Here is a 20,938-nt window from a genome sequence, read left to right on the forward strand (position 1 = left end):
ATGGTGATACAAACTGTTAATCCATGATGTATTTTTTTAAACTCTGTATTACATGCCCTCCTATAGAAAGAACACATGATCTACTGATAGATGTGATAAAAGAGGCAATTTAAGCGAAATATATACTAATTCAATGGGGAGAGTTGTTCATAAGTGACATCACACATCTCTGTCGCATTGCCAATTTGAGGATCTCCATAGCATTAGTGATCGCAATATTCAAATGCTCATAACTTTCTCATTGTTTGTCCGATTTTTCTCAAACTTTCGTTGATCTGTTTCTTTGATTTTTCTGTTTTCACACGAGCTATCTTGTTTCAAAGGTTTCATTCTCCTTTAAGCAGTTTTAAGTTTGAAGAAATAAAGTGGGCAAAATTAGTTAAAACTTCTGCAAGATTTGTGAAGAAATGTTTTCAGATTATTTTGATAAGAATTCAAGAACGGACTGTTTTTCTTGTCGAGTAAAAAGGGAGTTCTGAAATTTGAGATCTCCACTCATGATTTACATAAAATGTACTCTTTCCTAAAATAAAGAAAGAAAATGGTAAGTTACATTCCTTAGATTGAGCAATAAAGGGAGAACGTAGCATCTTATGCATGCGGCAGGGTATTTTCTGTCAAACTAACTTATACACAAATAATTGCCTTACAATGAAATAGGTACAAGTGGTTTTCAATATTTTCTGGCATGAAGTGACCTTTAGAATTGTCATAAATTTGATATCATCTTGACCATTGTTTTACTTTGTATGGCGCCTCACGTTTTATTAAAAATAAAAGATGTATCTTTACAGCCTAAAACCATTCAAAGGTCCATAACAGTATTTTATACAGAAGAACGTCCAGGATACTCGTCTGGTAAATGATTGATTGATTAAGAAAGAATATTTTTCAAGTCATATTTTCAACAATGAAATTTCAGAGTAAGGCAAATTAAAGTACATGGGCAAGGCGAGGGGGTGCTTGTTCAGTTTTTACAGTATTAACTTGTTTCATTGATGTCATGCTAGCTCATAAACGGTGTTTTAAATCGTTCCTAATTTCCGTAATTCTCGTAACTGGTCCCTTAATATTACTCCGGTAATTCATTTCTCCCTCCCGTCCAAAGAGGGGGGAAATAGGCTTCCAGTGACAGTTGGAGAGATGCAAAAAAGGCGAGCATTTACTCTAGTCATAATAATACGAGCCATGAGCAAAACTCGACTGCTGATTGGATAATACACCACGCCCTCCCACGCTCGTAGCCAATGAAATGCAGCCAAAGTGATAATGACGTGTGTATGGTCGCGTGCGGAGGCCGCTGACTCGCGCGGGGCAGGACGACTTTTGAAGCCCTCGCGTGTTTCGTACGTGGCTGCGTTGTCTGATGCGGAGAGATCGTGCGGTTGGATAGCTTACTGCGAAGGGATAACCCCAGCATGCACGTGTCTCTGTGAGGAGTGAGAGAAGTACAAACAAGGGGAGAGTGAAAGAGAGAGCGAGATGAAAAATTGAGACCACTGGTGAGGCTGGGATCGCATCTTACCTACATTACCCTCATCTCATTCACTCAGGCAGCTACGTTCAAGCTAAGACGACGTACCCGGCTTCGCCTCTTGGAGCTCTGATCCAGTCGCCACATCACCACCACCACCACCATCATCATCATCTCTTCCAAGTTGAGAGCGGAATCGAGAAGCTAAGTTTACCACCAGAAGTGCACAGAGGAGATTGTGTCATGAAACAGGATTTGTTTATGGGAGGACCTCTCCAGATTGAACGAAACATGCCACAGGCGAACAACGACTCATTCCAAGAACAGAGTAAGAGAGATAGAAAAAAAAACTAATTTTCTTAATTGTCTGTGCTTTCTCGTCAATATCACATACTCCTGTGTCTACCAGCCGTAATGAATTAGTATAGCGAGGAAACCCCCCAATTACCAACGTCCGACGTTTCAAACTTGTCATCTCAATTTCTGATCAAAACTATTTAACCATGAACCTCTCAATATAATTCAAGCTCTTCCTATAATCAGACTAGAATCCGCAACCCCTTGATTTTTTTTCTTGTCTTCTACCCTTAACCGGCCACTAAAGGTTCTTCTTTTCTTTAAACCCTTGCCAATTCACTTCACAAAAGCTCATGCTCGCCTCATCAGTAAAGCTGTTATCCAGGCGAACGAATCTAAGTTCCCCATCTTCTTAATGCTCCATCTCGAGCTTTTCAGGCCGTATTTTGCCCAAATTATGCGTCTTTTATCCAGTTTTCTTCTTCCTATCTTTGTTTGAAACCCCCGTTTCTCTCCCCCACCAACTTGGTTAGGAGTTGAAACTGGAGATCCGTTCTTGGAGAGTTTAATCACATCAAGCTCGCTTCACCGTACACTGATCAGATTTACCCCCGTTCTAAGCCAATTCCTATATCCATCATAATTCGATTTTCTTTCCTCTTCAATTGAATTTGCCCACGTTCCAGTCGATCCCGGCACGTAATTATCCTTCATTTTCTCCCCGAATGCCGCATTGCTACAAATTCCTTCATTTTGGAGCAACTTTATAATCATACCGCGCTGTATTTCAAGAAAATATTTTAAGTTAAAAACGTTTTGTCCCGATTGTCCTTACTGCCTTTTTCATTGGACGAATATAGATTCATGTTTGTCTCTTTAAATCCTTACAAAATAATAATGAAACCTTATTGAAATAAAGGTGGGAATCAATTTTTTTCTTTAGAGCATCATTAATGGTCATTTTGTAGGTTAATTAATGTACTCGTTAGATTGATTTCTTGATCATTAGTATTGTTTATGGATTAACGTGTTTCGATTTTTTTACTTGATTATTTCACATGAAAATGTTTATTTAATTACTTTCTTTTACCAATCATCGAGTGATTTATTTTGCTTTAAAATGCAATGTGCCCAAAAAGTTATAAAGTAGGAAAACACTGACATGAACTTTTATTTTATTCAATGTTTAAATACTTATTCTCCTAATATAGCGACAGCATACCATTAAAATGTTCTTTGTGTTCTTATTCAAATGAAATCATTTATTTGTTTTGTAGCCGTACACGGAGTATCATTATTAGTATGCATTGTTTTACAATCGTATTACTATATTATAAAATTATTGATAATTTTATCTGAATTCACTGCGTTTATTATTAATGAGGCCTATACAAATCTTATAGCCGAAATGAACTGATCTTATAAGGACCATGCCAAACGAATAAAATCAAGCCAGTTTATTTTTGTCAAGGACAAGATTATTTTTGTATGTATTCATAAAAACTTTTAAGATGTTCCATTTTCCAGTGAAAATGAAATGAAAAATGTGATTATCATCATTGAAAAAAAAGGAAGCCCAATAAGTTACATCTTGACTTTATCGATCCTCTATATATAGCAATCAAAAGAATAACACGAATAAGGAGTGTCTCTTTATCATAAATACATGACATTCAGAAAAGATTAAGTGAAGTAAAATATAGCGAAAGATGACCCTGGGGATTTTAATTAATGTAAATGTCAAATGAATTATACAATGCAGTCACATTAATTTAGCCAACATTCTCGGCATATTTTGAGGCCATTTCATGCGTTATTTTGAAAAGATGTTTAAATTTCGTGCACAATGTGATATTCCTCTCGGAAATTCATCCAAAAAGATGAAGATATTTTCATGTCTTTGTTGATAATTCGTTCAAAGAATAAAAAATAGCGCGATGCATTTGAATTGGTTTAATAGAGACCGTGCTTTTGACAGCACCCTAGCAAAATACCTAGCGGGAAGCGAGTGAGCCCATACCCATGACAACCGGCTTGGAGTCACGTCTGTGTTCCGTTGTCTAGATGTCGGCCACTCGCGTGCCGTGTCATGCATACCTACCACGGAATGAAGAGAAGGGCAATTTCATTAACGAAATTAAGTTAGACGACCAATTACTAAATTAGATAGATATAATATACACACAACTCAAGTAAGGTTATGTACTATGAAAGGTTTCGAAACACATATCATTATGCAGCTTGTCGACATTTCAGGTGCATAATTATGATTGTTATTGTGTTTTCTTATTTTTTTACTCGTCTTAATCTAAAATTTATTTTCCCCATCCCCTATCATTCGGTAGTTTACATCCAAGATAAACTTAACTTTAAGGGATTATTTATCATCCATTCACTGCGGTTAAACAATTTATGCATAAATTTGCTGATTATGATTTTATTCCTTTATTATTTTTATGTCTGAATAAATTTTTGTTTAATCCAACGTATTCGTGATTTGCCGGTTAATACATAAAAGCAGTTGATAGTTTGCATAGCTCAAATATTATTAGGCACGTTCGTTTTGTGGAAAGATAGAAAGGCAAACTTGCAACGCCCTTCAATGGTTATTTTATCGGTTTGCAATAGCCAAAGTTTTCATAATTACTTCATTGATTTTCTCATCATTAAATTAGCGACAAATTTGAAACCCATATTTACACACATTCACTTAATTTTGAACGAATGATTAAGCTTGCGTGCGTGCCGAAAAAGTCTCTCTCTTTAAAAAAAAAATCAAGCCAGGGTTTGATATAACAAATTTATAAAGGGTAAGAAAGTTACATATTAGGACAGACTGTGAAATTTTCATTGAAGGAATACGAAACAATCTTAAGTAATTTCATGATTCGTATTGGGTTTTCTTCGGGTGTGGCGTACTGTCATTTTTTTTCTTTCTGCCTTTTTTTCGAGTCAGGTTGGCTTCAATGTTATCAAATTAATTACTCTATCTACTTTTGAATCACAGAATATGCTAATCCTTATCGGTAATTATATTACCATTACTATCCTACTCTATTCAGCATGTTTTATTAGCAAATTTATTTTGACGATTTTCTTTTTTCATTTTCATAAGTGTCAAGTATATTTGATATTTGATCATGCTAGGCATTTAATAATCACCATGCGTTAAACCGTTCTTCATTACTAATTAATTCATTTATGATTCTAGACATATTCTATTTCATTATAACTAAATGATATTATGAATTTAATTAATATAAGCCATTATCTAGAAGGGATTGTTTAAATCAATTTTATGCTGATGCTTGTATCTATCAATATCCTATAATTAGGTATATGCTGTTTACAATTTTAATGTCGATAAGTGCATTTTTGTCAAGTTGCTTCTTTTCTTTAATATCGATCTCATTTCATGTATTTGGTTGAGGTATAATCTCAAATTACCATTATAATATTTCTTAATTTTGATCAATATGAAATGGTATGAGGGGAAAACCCCATTAAAACCGGTAAAAATTCTGTTCGTACTTGTTTAAAAATATATTATTTCCGGTTAATTATTTAAGCTATGAATCCAGTGACCGGGTTATAATAATTGTAAAGCGCTTTGAGCAGTCGTATAGGTCGCTAAATAAAAGTCAATTATTATTATCATTAATAGTAGTATTAGTATTATGATACTTAAAAGAATAATTTGTAATGTCTATTACAAACCCTTTACCGACCTGCTATTTTTTCTGATGAAAGTTAAATATACCAAATTCACTATTTGTATTGAGAGACTGTTTGTTTTCAAAGGAAGTCATATGTATTTAGACTCATATGATCAATGTGATGTTTTATTATTATTATTATTATTAAAATCTAAATGTCGATAATTCTATGGTATAGTTATTGATTTCTTGCTTAGTTTATCTTGATCATATCACATGTATCACTTGAAATGTGAACGTTTCAATGTCACCATTACCATCATCATCATAATGACATAGATCAATTTTTATTCAGGCATTATCTTTTGGATGGAATGATGAATATAGTATTGTTTCATTTTGACTACCTTTCCTCTCTGTGTGTAATGCGCTCTGTATCTCTTTAGAAAGTGCGGTTATACAAATGTTATGATAATGATGATGATGATGATTGTTGTCATTGTTATTATTATTATCATTATTTTTATTATCATTGTTATTATTATTATTATTATCATTATTATTATTATCATTACACGTATTATTATTATTATTAGCAGCAGCAGCAGCAGTAGTAGTAATAGTAGTAGTAGTAGTAGTAGTAGTAGTAGTAATATTGCTGTTGTTATATTGCTGTTATCATTATTATTATTATAAGTATTATTATTATTATTATTATTATTATCATTATTAGCAGTAGTAGTAGTAATATTGCTGTTGTTTTTGTTGTTGTTATCATTATTATTATCATCATTATTATTATTATTTCTATTGTTATTATTATTTCAAAGCAATTACATTTTGACATTAATTATCTTATCCAAGTGATATAATCGGAATACCTTTGCTAGGGAGACGACCCTCTGTATAGCCTATAGTCTGTCTGACTTGTCATTCATGTCATCGTAATAACCCTTTTTTAAGGAATCATATAATATTGATTAAAATCAAATAAAATCGTTATTCTTTGCATCACCCCTTTTTTTTTGTAGAATCGATTTCTCTATGTGCGGGATGCGACCATCCCATTCTGGATAGGTTTATACTGAAAGTGGTTGATCGAGCCTGGCATGCAAAGTGTTTGCGGTGTGTTGACTGCAACGCTCAGCTCACTGACCGGTGCTTTTCCAGGGACGGTGGGGTCTTCTGCAAGGAAGATTTTTTCAAGTAAGTCTGTCGATGATGATAATGGAATATAGGGCATTTCTTTCGCTTTGATGATGACCATCATTACTGATGACGGTGATTGCGGAGGTGGTGGTATTGGTGGTGTTGGTGGTGGTGGTGGTGATGATGATGATGAGGATGATGGTGATGATGGTGATGATGATGATGATGATGGTGATGATGGTGATGATGGTGATGATGGTGGTGATGATGATGATGATGATGGTGATGATGATGATGATGGTGGCGATAATGATGATGATGATGATGGTGATAACGAGGGTGATGGTGATGATGGTGGTAAAAATGATTATTGTGGTGGTGGCAATGTTTATATATAGTCGTGTTGTTGGTGGTGGTTGGTGGGGGTGATGATGATTTTGATGATGATAGTGATGGTGATGCTGATGATGATATATTTTGTGATGGTGGTGGTGGTATGGTAATGATGATGATAATATATATTTTTGGTGATGGTGGTAAAGTAATGATGATGATGATGATGATGATAATATTTTGGTGATGGTGGTGGTATATTAATGATGATGATACCGAAAGAATATTTATTGAACATATTAATTCATCTGATCATGTTTTACTGTAAAAATTGGATGGCATAGAAGACAAATAAAGAGATCCGAGGGAGACCGACACAGATAGATATGGGGGGGGGGGGAGAGGGGGGTCGGAGGTCCAAACTAATCAGGCTTATTTTAGCCTTGGGGATGACTGTTCGCGTCATGTGAATTAGGACGACGCCCTAAAGAGTCACTTTAAAGCAGCTTTTCTCTTCATGAAATACCATGATCATGCCACACCCCCTTAGGGTAGGGTTGACACCGCCGCGGACACCCTCCCAACATCCGCTCTGATGAGGTAGGCCAATGGCCGGGGGTGAAGAAATGCTCGGGTATTGGCCGCTGATTCTTGTACCCCACCGACTCCCATTTCTTACTCTGATTGCACTAGCAGCAGTTGTGAAAGGGTTAAGCGTGATTTGACAGACCAGACGGAGCAAGGTTCACTCACCGAGTGGTGTTACAGCGCATCTTCCCCTTTCGACATCGCTTCCAGATATATAAGCCCTTTCGAACCCCAAGCACCCAACACAAGTAGACACATGCAAGGTGTTTCGGCGCGCGAAATGAAATTTACATCATGTAGCCCGCAGTGGAATGCAAAAGGGTGCGAAATTGAGCTTATCCTTTCACTATCTATCGCCCTACGGATAGCGCTTAACTGTGCCCCGGTCGTGCCGAGTCGCGGCGCCAAAACAGATTGCGTTGGCGCCATTTCTGATATTCGCGTGTACATTGGCATTTGGAGGTTGTTTACCTTTTGAAGGTGCTATGAATTCTTACTAAAGAAAGTAGCAAGATATGAATTATCTGTTTGCAATATTGATTGTACTAGTAATGCACTTTTAACAAATAAACTTTCGTTTTCTCTTTTGACCCTTTCTCTCATTCCATATCTGCTTTCATCCCTTTCTCTTTGTACTTAATCCTACTCATCTCAACCCTTTCTCCTCCTCATCTTCCTCCACTACTTATTTCCAAAAAATCGCAATGCTCCTTATCTTAATCTACCTAACCCCCCTTGTCTTTCCCACCTCACCTTCCAAACTTCTTAAACCACTCCTCCAACTTTATCTCTCTCATTCTCATATTCCATCTCATAACATTTCTTCTCTTACTTTCAAATTTTCATTATATTTCATCGATGTTGTCTACTCCCTTTTGTTCGCCACCTTAATTGCCCCCTCCTTAATGTATCTTCTTCTCCCTTCACCTTATTTTTTCTTTAATATTTTTCACGTCACCTCGCGTCCCCTTAATTTGACTTTATTTATTATTTTCCTCTTATACTTCCTTCCCTATAATTACATTCTCCATTATCTTCCTTTTTTCACTCTCCTCCTCATCTTCTTATCTTTCTCATCTTCGGGAAACATCTTCAACCTTTCCCTCTCTTGTCTAACCCTCTGCATTACCTTTGCCCATGTCCTCCTTCTCCTCTTCATTTTCCTCTGCCATCATACCCCCTCCCGACATCATCACCACTTACGTCATATAGGCGATTCGGCACCAAGTGCTCCTCGTGTGAGAAGGGCATCGCCCCGACTGAGATCGTCCGAAGAGCTCTCGACAACGTCTACCACCTCCATTGCTTCTGTTGTATCATCTGCACACGACAACTTTCTACCGGAGACGAATTCTTCCTCATGACTGATAACAAACTAGTTTGCAAACAAGACTACGAGGCGGCTAAAGCAAGAGGTAAAGAACATGAAATGAAATTAATCCAATCATGCCGATAGCAGTTTGAAATATATTTCTGTTTTCTTTGCTCTTATTGGCAACAATGATGCACACGTCACACCAACGTAGCCGACTCCAGGCCGACCAAATCTATTACGTTATTTTCAATGACGTAATTGTTCTATCGATCGGTTTAAAAAGAGTCAGATTCATTGGTATGACTGTTTATATTGGATTTTATTGCAATAAAAACTATCAAAATACAATCACAAGCAGTCAAAGACTGAAATGAGTGAAAGTTTACATGTACAAATAGAAATATAACAAAATATAAAGTAAACATTATAAATAAATATTAAATACAATACACATTCATACAGATGAAAACGAAATGTATCATAAGTAAATATTTAACAAGAGCATTAGCTTTCTATCCTCTAGAAAATGAACTATTTCTGTTTATCAAATTTTTTTTAATTTGAACTAAACGGCTGCCAGTGTTGCCTCACTTGCCTGTTTCTCCGAAAACATTAATATTATTGGTTGTACGATAATTAGCTAGTCCTTACTCATAAATAGATATAGGAACATTAAGTAACAAACAAGGGCCCTTTATTTTTCATTTCAAATGAGTTTTTCACAATCATCTGTTTGTCCGAGTGTGCCTGTCAAATGAAACAAAATTGGTTTCTGTTCAAATCATTTCAAGAATAATGCGATCCCCATTGATAAGAAATCAAAGATTTGTAAATACAAGTCCTATACATGTCATTTGCTATCGAAAGTACCAATTAGAATTATCATGTGTGGCGTGTGGTTTTGATGTGAATGTTAATGTAACATGAGACAAACTACTGAAGAGAAGTCTGATGATGACGAAATGATAGCAGTAATGTCCACTTTTTTCAACATGAAAAGCTGCTTGATTTTAAAAGAGAACATAATTATCATAGTTTGCCTTTATCATGCATATTAAAAAAAAAATGGCAGAAAAGGATATGTTATGGTGATTTATATTTTTAGTTGATTATTTTGCATGGACTATGAAAAAGAAAGCTTTCTAGTCGTATCAATCAATGTTGAATCAGTCAGTCAATCAATGAAAATAAATTAATCAATTAATAAATCAATTAATATATCATTCTATCAATTAGTCAATCAATCAATCAATCAATGATCAATCAAACAAGCAATCCATCCATCAATCAATCAATCAATCAATCAATCAATAGTCAGGCAGTCAGTCAGTCAATCAATCAATCAACCATTACATTGATAAAAAGTCTGAATCAATCAATCAATCAATCAATCAATCAATCAATTATTGATGGATATGTTTTAGTCAAATCAAATCAAATCATTAATCTTTCAAATTATCAAACAACCAACAAAGCAATCAACTAATCAATCAATCAATCAATCAATCAATCAATCAATCAATCAATCAATCAATCAATCAATCAATCAATCAATCAATCAATCAATCAATCATATCAATCAATCAATCAGTTATCGAAACTATCATACAGTCAATATTTGGTTGACTTCTGTCAGTTCTGTGAAACTTTGCCGTATCTCAAGTTACCTTTTGAGTAATATGCGATATATAAGATAAGATTAATTCTTCCAGAATGGTGTTATGGAACACAACTTCGTATAATTTTTTATGAACATGGAACCATTCTAGCGGATAGTGAAAACCTTCAAGTGTTTAAAGCTGTCATTCAGATAATTATAAATGCACATTATCTGTCATAAATCAGATCAGCGAACTTGCAGCCGATACAAAGTAGGATTAAGTCCATTTTAATTAAGGTTACTATATTAATCCCCGACGACTCTGTATTTTCTGGTTGATTACATTTCTCGCTTAGTACGGGTGACATCAGTCCTCAAATAAGATATTTTTTCAAATACATTTTTCATCTTTATCTTTAGATACAAACGTGATTTGATTCAACGTTTTGCAGGCACTTAATTTGACAATTGAAAAGAAATGCTTGTATTTTCGATTTCATAAATTGATTAAAGTGAATATATTCAAGTTTTACAGTGAAATATAAACATAACATAACAATTTTCATGTATTTTTAATGTAATAAGAAATCCTCCTTTATACAACCTCCTTTGTCTTTTATGAACTTGATCCTTTTCTTAAACGAGAAAGCAGCATTGTCTTATGAAAGAAAGAAACAAAATGATGTCACATAAAACGATCAATATACATCTTAAAACAGCTAAAAACATCCCCCCCCAAAAAAAAAAAACTCCAGCAAACGAAAAATGCAAACAATATGAGCGATTTGGGGCAATTTTATGTTCTTCTGCTGTCAAAATTACATGATAATCTTGTAAAGCAGAGTATGTTGACAAATTGCTTCTAATTACAATAACTCTCATCCCAGAAAAACCAGAGATGCTCTTGTAAGGTTTCATAGCAAATCGCCATTAACAGCCGTGCGCTGAAATCGAAGTTAAACACCCTACGAAAAAAGGTGCTTTATGTTGATTTCATTAAAGAGCGAGTATTTAGGGATGGCGTCTCAGCGCGGAGTTGCGTAATTTCGTGGGAAATTTTCATTTATTTCCATCTGACTTGGTTTCATGATACCTTACTATTTTTTACTCGTTTTGAAGAGATGTTTCATGTTATTAGGCGTTTGTTTTGTCTCTGCTTTTTGAAGAAGATTTGTTTTAGATGGATAGCACCTCTCTATTAAGTTATGTTAATCGCTTGAATGATAGATACAAGAATGATCTCTTGCTTCCCTCAAAATAATGATTGAAAGAAGTATGAATTTTTTCTTTTCTAATTTTTTTTCTGAAGGAAGACGGCCAGTTTACCGCGTTGAAAAGGTCTGAAACACTGGTTACGATATACATTAAATGAACAGTTTATAATTTCAAAATGTTTGTTACTAAGTGAAAAGTCGACGGAATCTTGAAAATGTAAACTTATTGAAGGAAAATAAATCAAGTCTCGAACGAGACAGAACTCGTATCACTGCGATGGAGAAGGGGATTGAGAGCGATTCATGCGTCATTCCCAAAGTCAGGAATCCTACTAAAACCCCGTTACCATGGAAACATGCTGCGGTTGACTGTCGATATTGTTGTTTTTGTAATCATATTTCTTTCCATCGTTAAACATGCGTATCGTAGCGTGTCCTTTAATGCTATCAACAACGCAAAGCGACATGTGATGGTCATTTGTGATTTTCCGTGTTTTTTTTGGTTTTCTATGATGCATGATCTCGCTGATGACGACTCAAATACCGCACCACCGTCCGTCACCATTCTGTCAAATAATCCCGGTTTACTGGGTTACCTTATTAGTCCATTCGTTCCAATACGATGCCCCCGTCATCACCCTCCCTGAGAAATTGTGACATATGTCTTACTGGTTTTATTTCGAGAAAATTACTCAATTTTCCCACGTCAATATATTAACGGGTATCATGGGTATAGTAACGGGCGCCTGGCCCATCGTTTCGTCTCAATCACCACATTTCCAACGAAACTGGCCAATTTTCCCACATAAATATCAAATAAGAATTTTATTACCTCTAAGTAATAGAATAGAATAGGGATAAATGAATTAACTAATTGACACGGTGTCTTCATCTAGAAAATATCTTCACCTCAAAACTCATCGTAATAATGTGTTCTTTTTTGGCGGTAACCAAAAATTCCCTTGATAATAATAAAGAAAATATGATTATGTATTTGTTTAAATATATAAATGTTTCTCAATTATACCCCCCCTTTTTTTTTTGGCCTGAGAGCATGCACTGAGCACCGACGTGATGCATAAATTGTCTCTGGCTAGACTTTATAAAGAAAAATAACGTTTTGTTTTTTTTATCTGTATTTTATCTCGTAGGGATTTGCCGAGATCCACAAGTGCATCTCAGTCAAGGTATTTAACAAATTCAAAATTTCAAAAAAGAAAGACATATATATTAATTAACAATTTTAATATGAATGTGTTACCTCCATGTCTATATATTCCCTACTTCGAAATACCCATATCGCATAGTGTGCTAAAATTCAAGTGCTTAGATTAAATAATTAAACAACAGATGTTTTTCTTTTATTAAGAACAAAATCATATAAGTACACCAAAAAAAAAAAATAATCGAGAGATCATTCTCCATCGTTACATTGTGAGATAATAAAAATTTCGGGGGACTTGAATATAAAAATAGTAATAATAATAGCGCCATCTATCTAGAAACAATCTATTCCGAGGCGCATTGTTATCATTATTACTACCCCGGTTTTAGCTCGAGCTGCCTTTCAGCGCTCGTGCATTCAAGGATTTAATCCTGTCGGGTACCCATTCACCTCACCTGGGTCGAGTGCAGCACAGTGTGGATAAATTTCTAGCTGAAAGTAGGATTCGAACTTACGATCCTCTGTTTGAAAGGCGAGAGTCAGAACCGCTAGACCACGACGCGCCCATGCATAGTATGTTGGCTCAGCTGGATAAAGCATTCGCCTTCCCGGGTCATGGGTTCGAATCCGGGCATTCAGACCTTAAGAATGAAGCACAAACTATATTTGTTTGTCCTCTTCGGATCCCAATATTTTGCGAACTTTTGATGTATTGATGTGTTCCGTAATAATTTGGTAGTTATTTCTATTGCGCAAATGACATGGAAAAAACGACTACTCTATGTACATGTATTGTTAGTTTTATTCCAAGAACAACTTTTAATCAAAGAACAAATAATTGAAATGATGAACATCAATTTCAATTCCCGGAAAAATTCCCAACGAAACGTGATATAAACTAACGGGAGTTGGTTGGGGGTACCTAATATGGGGTCAATATTGATGAAGATAATCGTGGGAAATTCATGTAAAGCGTGCATCACTCTCATGGAGCTAATAATAGCTAGAAAGCTAATTGAACTAATAGTAATTGAAGCGATTTTCGTTGATCATTCCCTAATCAAGTGCCATTAGAATATTGTTGCGACGAAATTAATGAGTCGTAACATCATGTGATTATCATGTTTTACTCTCCAGCGAGAAAAGATATGCGTTGGACTATAGGGTGGCCATTATTATCATGATTTTGCTGAACTAGCATTCATATTTACCTGATCTACGAAGGAAACAAACGTGTCGATTAAATTAAGGGATTATATTGTAAAAGCACAGTTTATCATACTGAATTTCATTCTTCTTAATTGCAACATACTGCTTCACAGATTTCGAGCATTCTTCATGTATATGATTATAGTAGTATTCAGTGATTGTAAAAATATTATCTTACCATACCTAATTTCAAATGCGTCAGGTAATTTTGGATCTGCGCTTTACTTTTTAAATGAAAATATGTAAAACTAAAAATAAAAAATTTATATATATATATATATATAAAACTAATATGATTATTTTTATGGAGAAATGGAATAAAGAATTGAATTGAATTGAATTAAAGCACAATGTTGATTCAAAGTCAAACGAAGAGCAATAATACATAAACAGCCACAACAATTACAATGAAATTTTAATCAATTGATCAGAAATGTCTGCATCCGCGTAAATTTTGTTTAAAAAACCAACCTGATTTTTTAAACTAATTCTCAAAGTAAAGTATAACAAATAAATAGCCTAACGGTTTTTTTTTTTTTAAACTTTAATGTGTTTCTGTCTCTCGCTGTTTGATTGCATTTTGTTTGTGTATATTTGATAGACTTTGTTTCTTTTATTTCAAAATCTTATATGTTGTCTTTCACTTTATTTTATTATCTGATGGTGTTAGGATTGTTTCCAAGTTTGTTTGATCGTTTGATCAATATGTTCATTTCTCCCTTATTTCATGTTCAACCCTTGTATTACAAGCCTACAATACCTTTTTACATATTCTTGTTAAATATTATATATATTCGATTCTTTCACCATGGAGCTAGCTAGCTCCATGATATTTTCCATGCGGTAAAGTAAAACACAAACACTAACAATGAATTCCTTTTTAAGTACAGAATGTATATAAAAAGACTTGTAGCTACTGTTTTGACGATGAAAGTGTAACAGGTTGCACCTACTCTCTTCCGCGTGCAGTACTTAAAAAAAAATGATGACTGCCGTATTCCTTTCCCCTCATATTGCCACCATTAAATATTCATCGGCTAAAATGCACCCCGATAAAATACTAATGATTATAGTCCTCTCAAGCTTACTTCTACGCTCGCATCTCAGATCATCAATACAGTATATCCCCGACTTTCTATGAAAATGTGCCAGGATTTTTTCATCTGATGGTGATGATTACTCTTCTATCTTGTCTCCTTCTCTCGACGGAATAGAATAAAATGACGTGATCATTTTCAAAAGCCATTCCGTCATCCCCACCCCCGTTTCAGGACAATGTTATTTGTGGTTCATACATTTTCATATACCCATTATGTCCATTTTCCCGGGCTCACCGCACTCTTTCCATCTTTTTTGCTGGTGTACTGATGGTTGATACGCTATTCTATTCAATGTTGGGTACCTGGGGCTATTACAAAATCATGTGAATATAATTTATTGAAAAATATGTGCGTCCGCCGCCAAGCGAAACGGCTTTTGCATTATTTTGTTCCTCTCTCTCTCTCGTCGGCATGCATTACCCAACTCAATGATTAATACATCTATTATCCGCCATTTCTCCCCATCTCTCCCTCTCCCTTTCTCTCCTCCCCTCCCTCTCTCTCTCTCTCTTTCTTCTCAGCATCATACATCTCATACCTTCGCCTCTTCTCTCCCACTCCTCTCCCTTTCATTTTCCTATACCCCGACCACCTATCCTCTAAAGTTCTGGCAAGCTCGGCGAATTTCACCAAGTCCGTATACAACTTGATGATCTTTTTTTTTCACGGGCTATTGACTCGAACCACCATACTATACGACATCATCCCTATTAATATTTCTGCCATCAAACCGCATGGAATGATAATATGACATTATCCCGTCATCCTCCTTCATCCCTAATGGCCATGGTTACGATTGCTTAGTTATCTCTTCACAATGGCATATGAGTCCCGGGGGTCTAATCTTTTTTTGGCACATAATATAAATTATGCTCTCTCTGCATCAGATTATAAAATTGTACCAATAGGATTTTTTGCAGTTGAAACGGGGACGTATTCTAGAACGTAGTAAATCTATTGAAAATGCCCGTCAAATGACAATGAATAGCTGAGAGGTCTTTGTCGAAAATAGGTGAACCGGGACAGCAGATCGTCCTAAGATTGAAAGCTGACGAAAATTGCAAATATATCATTTATCCAGAGTCTAGGACGACACTGATGTATTGTATCATCGATTTTCGACAAAGACTCTTTATTGTCGTGAAGGGCTTTGGCGATAGATTTTCTATGTTCTTGATGCGTCGTGCGTGGTGGAAACGAACCCCCTAATGGTCGAACCCTGCATGTTGGCCATATTGCAGTAATGTGAGAGTTATTCTATTAAAAATGGAACAGATCATTCTTGTCTTCTTTTGTAAATATCTGGATTAACGACAACGTCAGCCGTGTCGATTAATTTTGAGGGAACTCAGAACATGGCCTATAATATACCGATGTTTGAAATAAATATATTTTTTTTGTTATAGTGGATAGCATAAATAATCCACACCAAAACACAGTTTTCGATTGATATTTTTCAAAACCGATCTCCTTACAAGTTCCTTTCCATACTCTTCTTTGCTTCTCATTGATTTAGAACTCGAGATGGATAATAGCAACAAGCGCCCCCGAACGACAATCACAGCCAAACAACTGGAGACCTTGAAGACAGCCTACTCGAACAGTCCTAAGCCAGCGAGACACGTACGAGAACAACTCGCTCAAGAAACTGGCCTCGATATGAGAGTTGTCCAGGTAGGTCGAGGAGAAAGTCACCTTTACCTTCCAAAGGTCGAGGCATTGAGCCTAGTTCCGTGTCGGATAATCAGACATTTTTATTTTTTTGTTTTATCTGTTACTCCGTTGCGTGTCTAATGTTCACAGCCGGATGAGATCTTTTTCCGAATGGGTGGAAGCTATAGTATAAAGCGTCTAAAAATGAAGGAAGACTTTGATCTGTAAATAAGGAAAACACGGAAAGAGGACTTTGGTTGTACACGGTGCATTTCATCTTTGCTTAGAATTGGTTTTCATTCTGAAGCATTGATTTACGTCTAGTTGGTCAGCATCTTCGTTTTCCCCGATTACCTCAAAGCCATAAATGCTGAAATTTCCGTTCATTTATTATTTATCTTAATGAGAAAAACGGAGAAAAAAAGAAGGAAGAGGAGAAGAAGAAAAAGATTTTGCATCAAGTTAGTCATCTTCGTCGATGTGAAGACCTATATACAGGCCAGATGACGATTTGCCGTCTACCAGTTAATTAAGTGGAAGACTTAATTCTTGACGAAATTCATTAACAAAATCCAATTCAAGTTTTTCCCTTGAAACCAGCTGAATCCATATAAAAGAGAAAAATCAAAGAAACATATTGTTGAAAGTTTGAGGAAGATTGAATGAATAATAAGAAAGTTATGAGCATTTGAATATTGAGATCACTAATGCCATGTAGATCCTCCCATTGGCAATGCGACCAAGATCTGTGATGTCACACACGTACAACTCCCTCATTACTTTAGTACTTATTTCACTTATATTCTCACTTTTATAGAGTCTATCACAAGGTGAGGTGTCCTCTTTATGAGAGGACAATTACAGAGGTTTCACAACATTATATCATTGATGAATCGTTTGTCATATGATTAGAATTAGCAAAAAGAAATGTTTTGGGGTATATTTTCAGTGTCCAAAACTGGACAACTCTCTCCTTTTGGACACTGAAAATGTACCCCAAAACATCTCTTTTTGCTCATTCTAATCATATGACAAACGATTCATAATTGATATAATGTTGTGAAACCTCTGTAATTGTCCTCTCATAAAGAGAACACCTCACCTTGTGATAGACTCTATAAAAGTGAGAATATAAGTGAAATAAGTACTAAAGTAATGAGGGAGTTGTACGTGTGTGACATCACAGATCTTGGTTGCATTGCCAATGGGAGGATCTACATGGCATTAGTGATCTCAATTTTCAAATGCTCATAACTTTCTTATTATTCATTCAATCTTCCTCAAACTTTCAACAATATGTTTCTTTGATTTTTCTCTTTGATATGGATTCAGCTGGTTTCAAGGGTTTCATTCTCCTTTAAGTTATCTATAGATATCTTGTTCTCCATACTGAAGACTTACAAGCCAAAGACAGCACGCATGACATTTTGCAATCAATTTTCATTGGATGGTTGGGGAAACGTCTATATATTGTATGGTTTCAAAAAGGGTTTCTTTCAACGCAATAAGGGGAACGTCTCATTGTCAATTAAATATCAAAGTTTGCAGTATTATTTTATTTTTATTCATACCCGACCAAAATACCCGTCTTTTATCCCACATTCGCACGAACCATGCAAACCAAATAATCTCTAAACCGATCGATAGATTGTTATTTGTAATAACATGATTGCTCGGTCTGGAGTCGGTATTGCTGGTATAACAATGACCAAACATAACGGAGCAAGACCTAAAGGAATACTCTTTAAAAAAAGAAGAAAAAAAAAAGATAAACAAATAAAATATCAATCCAGTCAACGATACATTAAAAAGCATTCATGCCATCAATGTTGCTATCATCTTACTGACCAATCATCATCGCTCTTTTTGCAATCACACAGGTCTGGTTCCAAAACCGTCGGGCGAAGGAGAAACGGCTCAAGAAAGACGCCAACCGCCAGCGATGGGGTCACTACTTCCGGAACATCAAAAGGGTCAACGAGGCGAGTAGTCCGGCCAGTGGTCCTGAACCTCTTGCGTCACCGGTCAAGCTGGAACCATCCGATCTGGACGATACAACCGTCTTTGACGGTGAGCTGGCTTTTGAAGATGGTGAGGGAGGTAGACGGGTTGAGAGGAGGAGCCCCGAATATTCAAACTTTCATTTCACCCCACCCCCATAGAAAAAAATATAAAATAGAAAGAAGTTATAATGTTCAGCTCGTGCATTTCAGTCATGTATTTTTCGTTAATATTTACAGCATTTATCAATTTACAGAACATTTTGTACATTATGTCACTTTTTGTATAGAAGCCATCGTTTTTAATTCGAATATCTTTTTGATACCACAGTTTTTTTTTTGCAAAACAGATGAATTAAAGTCTCAGTAGTATTATGATTGCTTTTGTCATGTTTGTCTTATTTGTGTTAAATTTGATTATTAAGTGTATCAGAACACAACGGCAGCGATAAAATATTACTTCAGACACGTCGAACTATTGTTTTTAATGGAAATTGGAAAGTTGATGATTTCAAGATGTGTTTCGTTTCCTTAGAATACATCACTGTGAATAAATTGAAGCAAAAATTATAGTTAACAATGACAATAATGACGTTCTATGTCTCTGTTTTAATTGTAACAGAACACTCACCAAGCATGCCTGATCATGGAACCCCGTTTCCGAACGAAAGACATCAGCATGGACCGCCCGGCGTACCCGTCTCTAGCCCGTACATGAATCACTGCGAATCGTTTCTCTCTCCCCCACCAACCGCCCCTTCAGTGTCCGGTGGTTACCCTGTTAACAACCCCTCTCCAACCCTACCCGTTCAACTTTCCCCGAATCACCTCACCAACGGCATTGGTATGCCGGGAATTCCCTTCTCCGAAGCCGCCGGCATCCCGGGGATCATGAGCGCCGCCAGCCATGGCTTGGGAGAGGCTATGCGTGCCGTCGTCAACCCAGGAGGTGATATGGGCGTGGTGACCCCTCCACCACCACCAGGAAGTTTTCACGAGGAGTTCCCCCACCCCCACCCCCACCCCGGTCCTTGGTTAGAGCATCATCCCCACCCTCATCCACAGTCTCATCCTCACCCCCACCCTCATCCGCTCCCACATCAGTATTAAAAGAACGGTATCCACACTCTGTGAACGACTGGACGCGCTTCAAGACGAGCGTGAATGAACTCTAAGCAAGTGGATGCTGAAGGAATGAATATGCATGATATGCAAAATGACCACACTCTTATTATGGATGATTGAGCTCTGATGGACTTTACATAATAGCTGCATGGACTTTGCAAGAATGGCGGCGGAAACAATTTGTTGATTATGTCTAGTAGGCTCTTATGATCGATGGTGACGACTGTCGGTTAATATTGTTATCAAACATTGTATCATATAGCGTGCAATTTGTCAATGAATTAATCACATAAAATATATAATTTTAAGTAAATGATTTTCTTGTGATGTGATGTTTTGCAATGCCATCAACTTCAGTTTGCCATGTGTTTGTTATGTATGGATTATGTTTTGACTAATCTATTTCACTATATTTGCAATTGAGTTGGACAAAATGTGGTCATCTCCTCCTTGAGTCTAACAAAATGTAATCCCAGTTAATATTGACCATTATTACTTGCCGTGCTATGCAATTCATTCAGAATGTATAAATCAACTCATTTCTATTGTAAAGTCGTTTTTCAAAACTGTGCAATTTTTCTTTTTCCAAGAAGCATTATACAATCACGGGGCTATGCAATATGTGCTATACAAATTTCGACAAATACGGGCATTGTTCTCATTATGCCAGGTTCTGATTTTTTTTTAAATAAAGATATTATATAGCAGTTTCTTTTAATTCATAATATAACTTGGCGTTGTTAATTGTAACCTGATATTTCAAATTATTCTTCAGTATATTAAGAATGTACCACAGAACATCTGTTATCAAGGTCAATTCACGAGCCACAGTCATGTATCTTTATGCTTAACTATGCAGACTTCTAGTTTTGTTGGGGGATATGAGTAACGCCCCGAATTTTAAACAAAATAAAGTAAACATATTAAATTATAACTATCTTTTCACATACCGTACAAAGTCAACATATGCCATATTAGTTTTGAAGAGCATTACCTCGGGACCTAAACTACTCTGGCACATTACCCAGGATGCAATATTTTGGTCATCTAGTCTTATGAT

General features: G+C 35.9%; 1 protein-coding gene across 4 annotated transcripts; it reads left to right on the forward strand.

Moving 5' to 3' along the window:
- Nucleotides 1-1,307: 1,307 nt before the first annotated feature.
- LOC129278174 (LIM/homeobox protein Lhx4-like) lies at nucleotides 1,308-20,560 on the forward strand. Of its 4 annotated transcripts, none has more exons than XM_054914386.2 (7): nucleotides 1,329-1,802; nucleotides 6,459-6,633; nucleotides 8,710-8,912; nucleotides 12,778-12,813; nucleotides 16,617-16,774; nucleotides 18,634-18,844; nucleotides 19,376-20,560. In XM_054914386.2, exons 1-7 carry the CDS (start codon nucleotides 1,718-1,720, stop codon nucleotides 19,861-19,863), a joined length of 1,356 nt encoding a protein of 451 aa, XP_054770361.2. In that variant the 5' UTR covers nucleotides 1,329-1,717; the 3' UTR covers nucleotides 19,864-20,560. The 4 variants fall into 4 exon arrangements, with proteins under 4 accessions (XP_063966481.1, XP_054770361.2, XP_054770362.2 ...); XM_054914387.2 differs by having other exon boundaries at nucleotides 1,550-1,802; nucleotides 18,634-18,823; XM_064110411.1 differs by lacking the exon at nucleotides 12,778-12,813 and having other exon boundaries at nucleotides 1,308-1,802.
- Nucleotides 20,561-20,938: the final 378 nt, after the last annotated feature.

Source organism: Lytechinus pictus, chromosome 15 (genome assembly GCF_037042905.1).
Source record: "Lytechinus pictus isolate F3 Inbred chromosome 15, Lp3.0, whole genome shotgun sequence".
Lineage (NCBI taxonomy): Eukaryota > Metazoa > Echinodermata > Echinoidea > Temnopleuroida > Toxopneustidae > Lytechinus > Lytechinus pictus.

Coding starts and splice junctions, on each gene's coding strand:
- LOC129278174 (XM_054914386.2), top strand. CDS start 1,718: ATGAAACAGGATTTGTTTATGGGAGGACCTCTCCAGATTGAACGAAAC. Junction 6,634..8,709: donor TGCAAGGAAGATTTTTTCAA/GTAAGTCTGTCG, acceptor TACGTCATATAG/GCGATTCGGCACCAAGTGCT. Junction 16,775..18,633: donor TCGATATGAGAGTTGTCCAG/GTAGGTCGAGGA, acceptor GCAATCACACAG/GTCTGGTTCCAAAACCGTCG.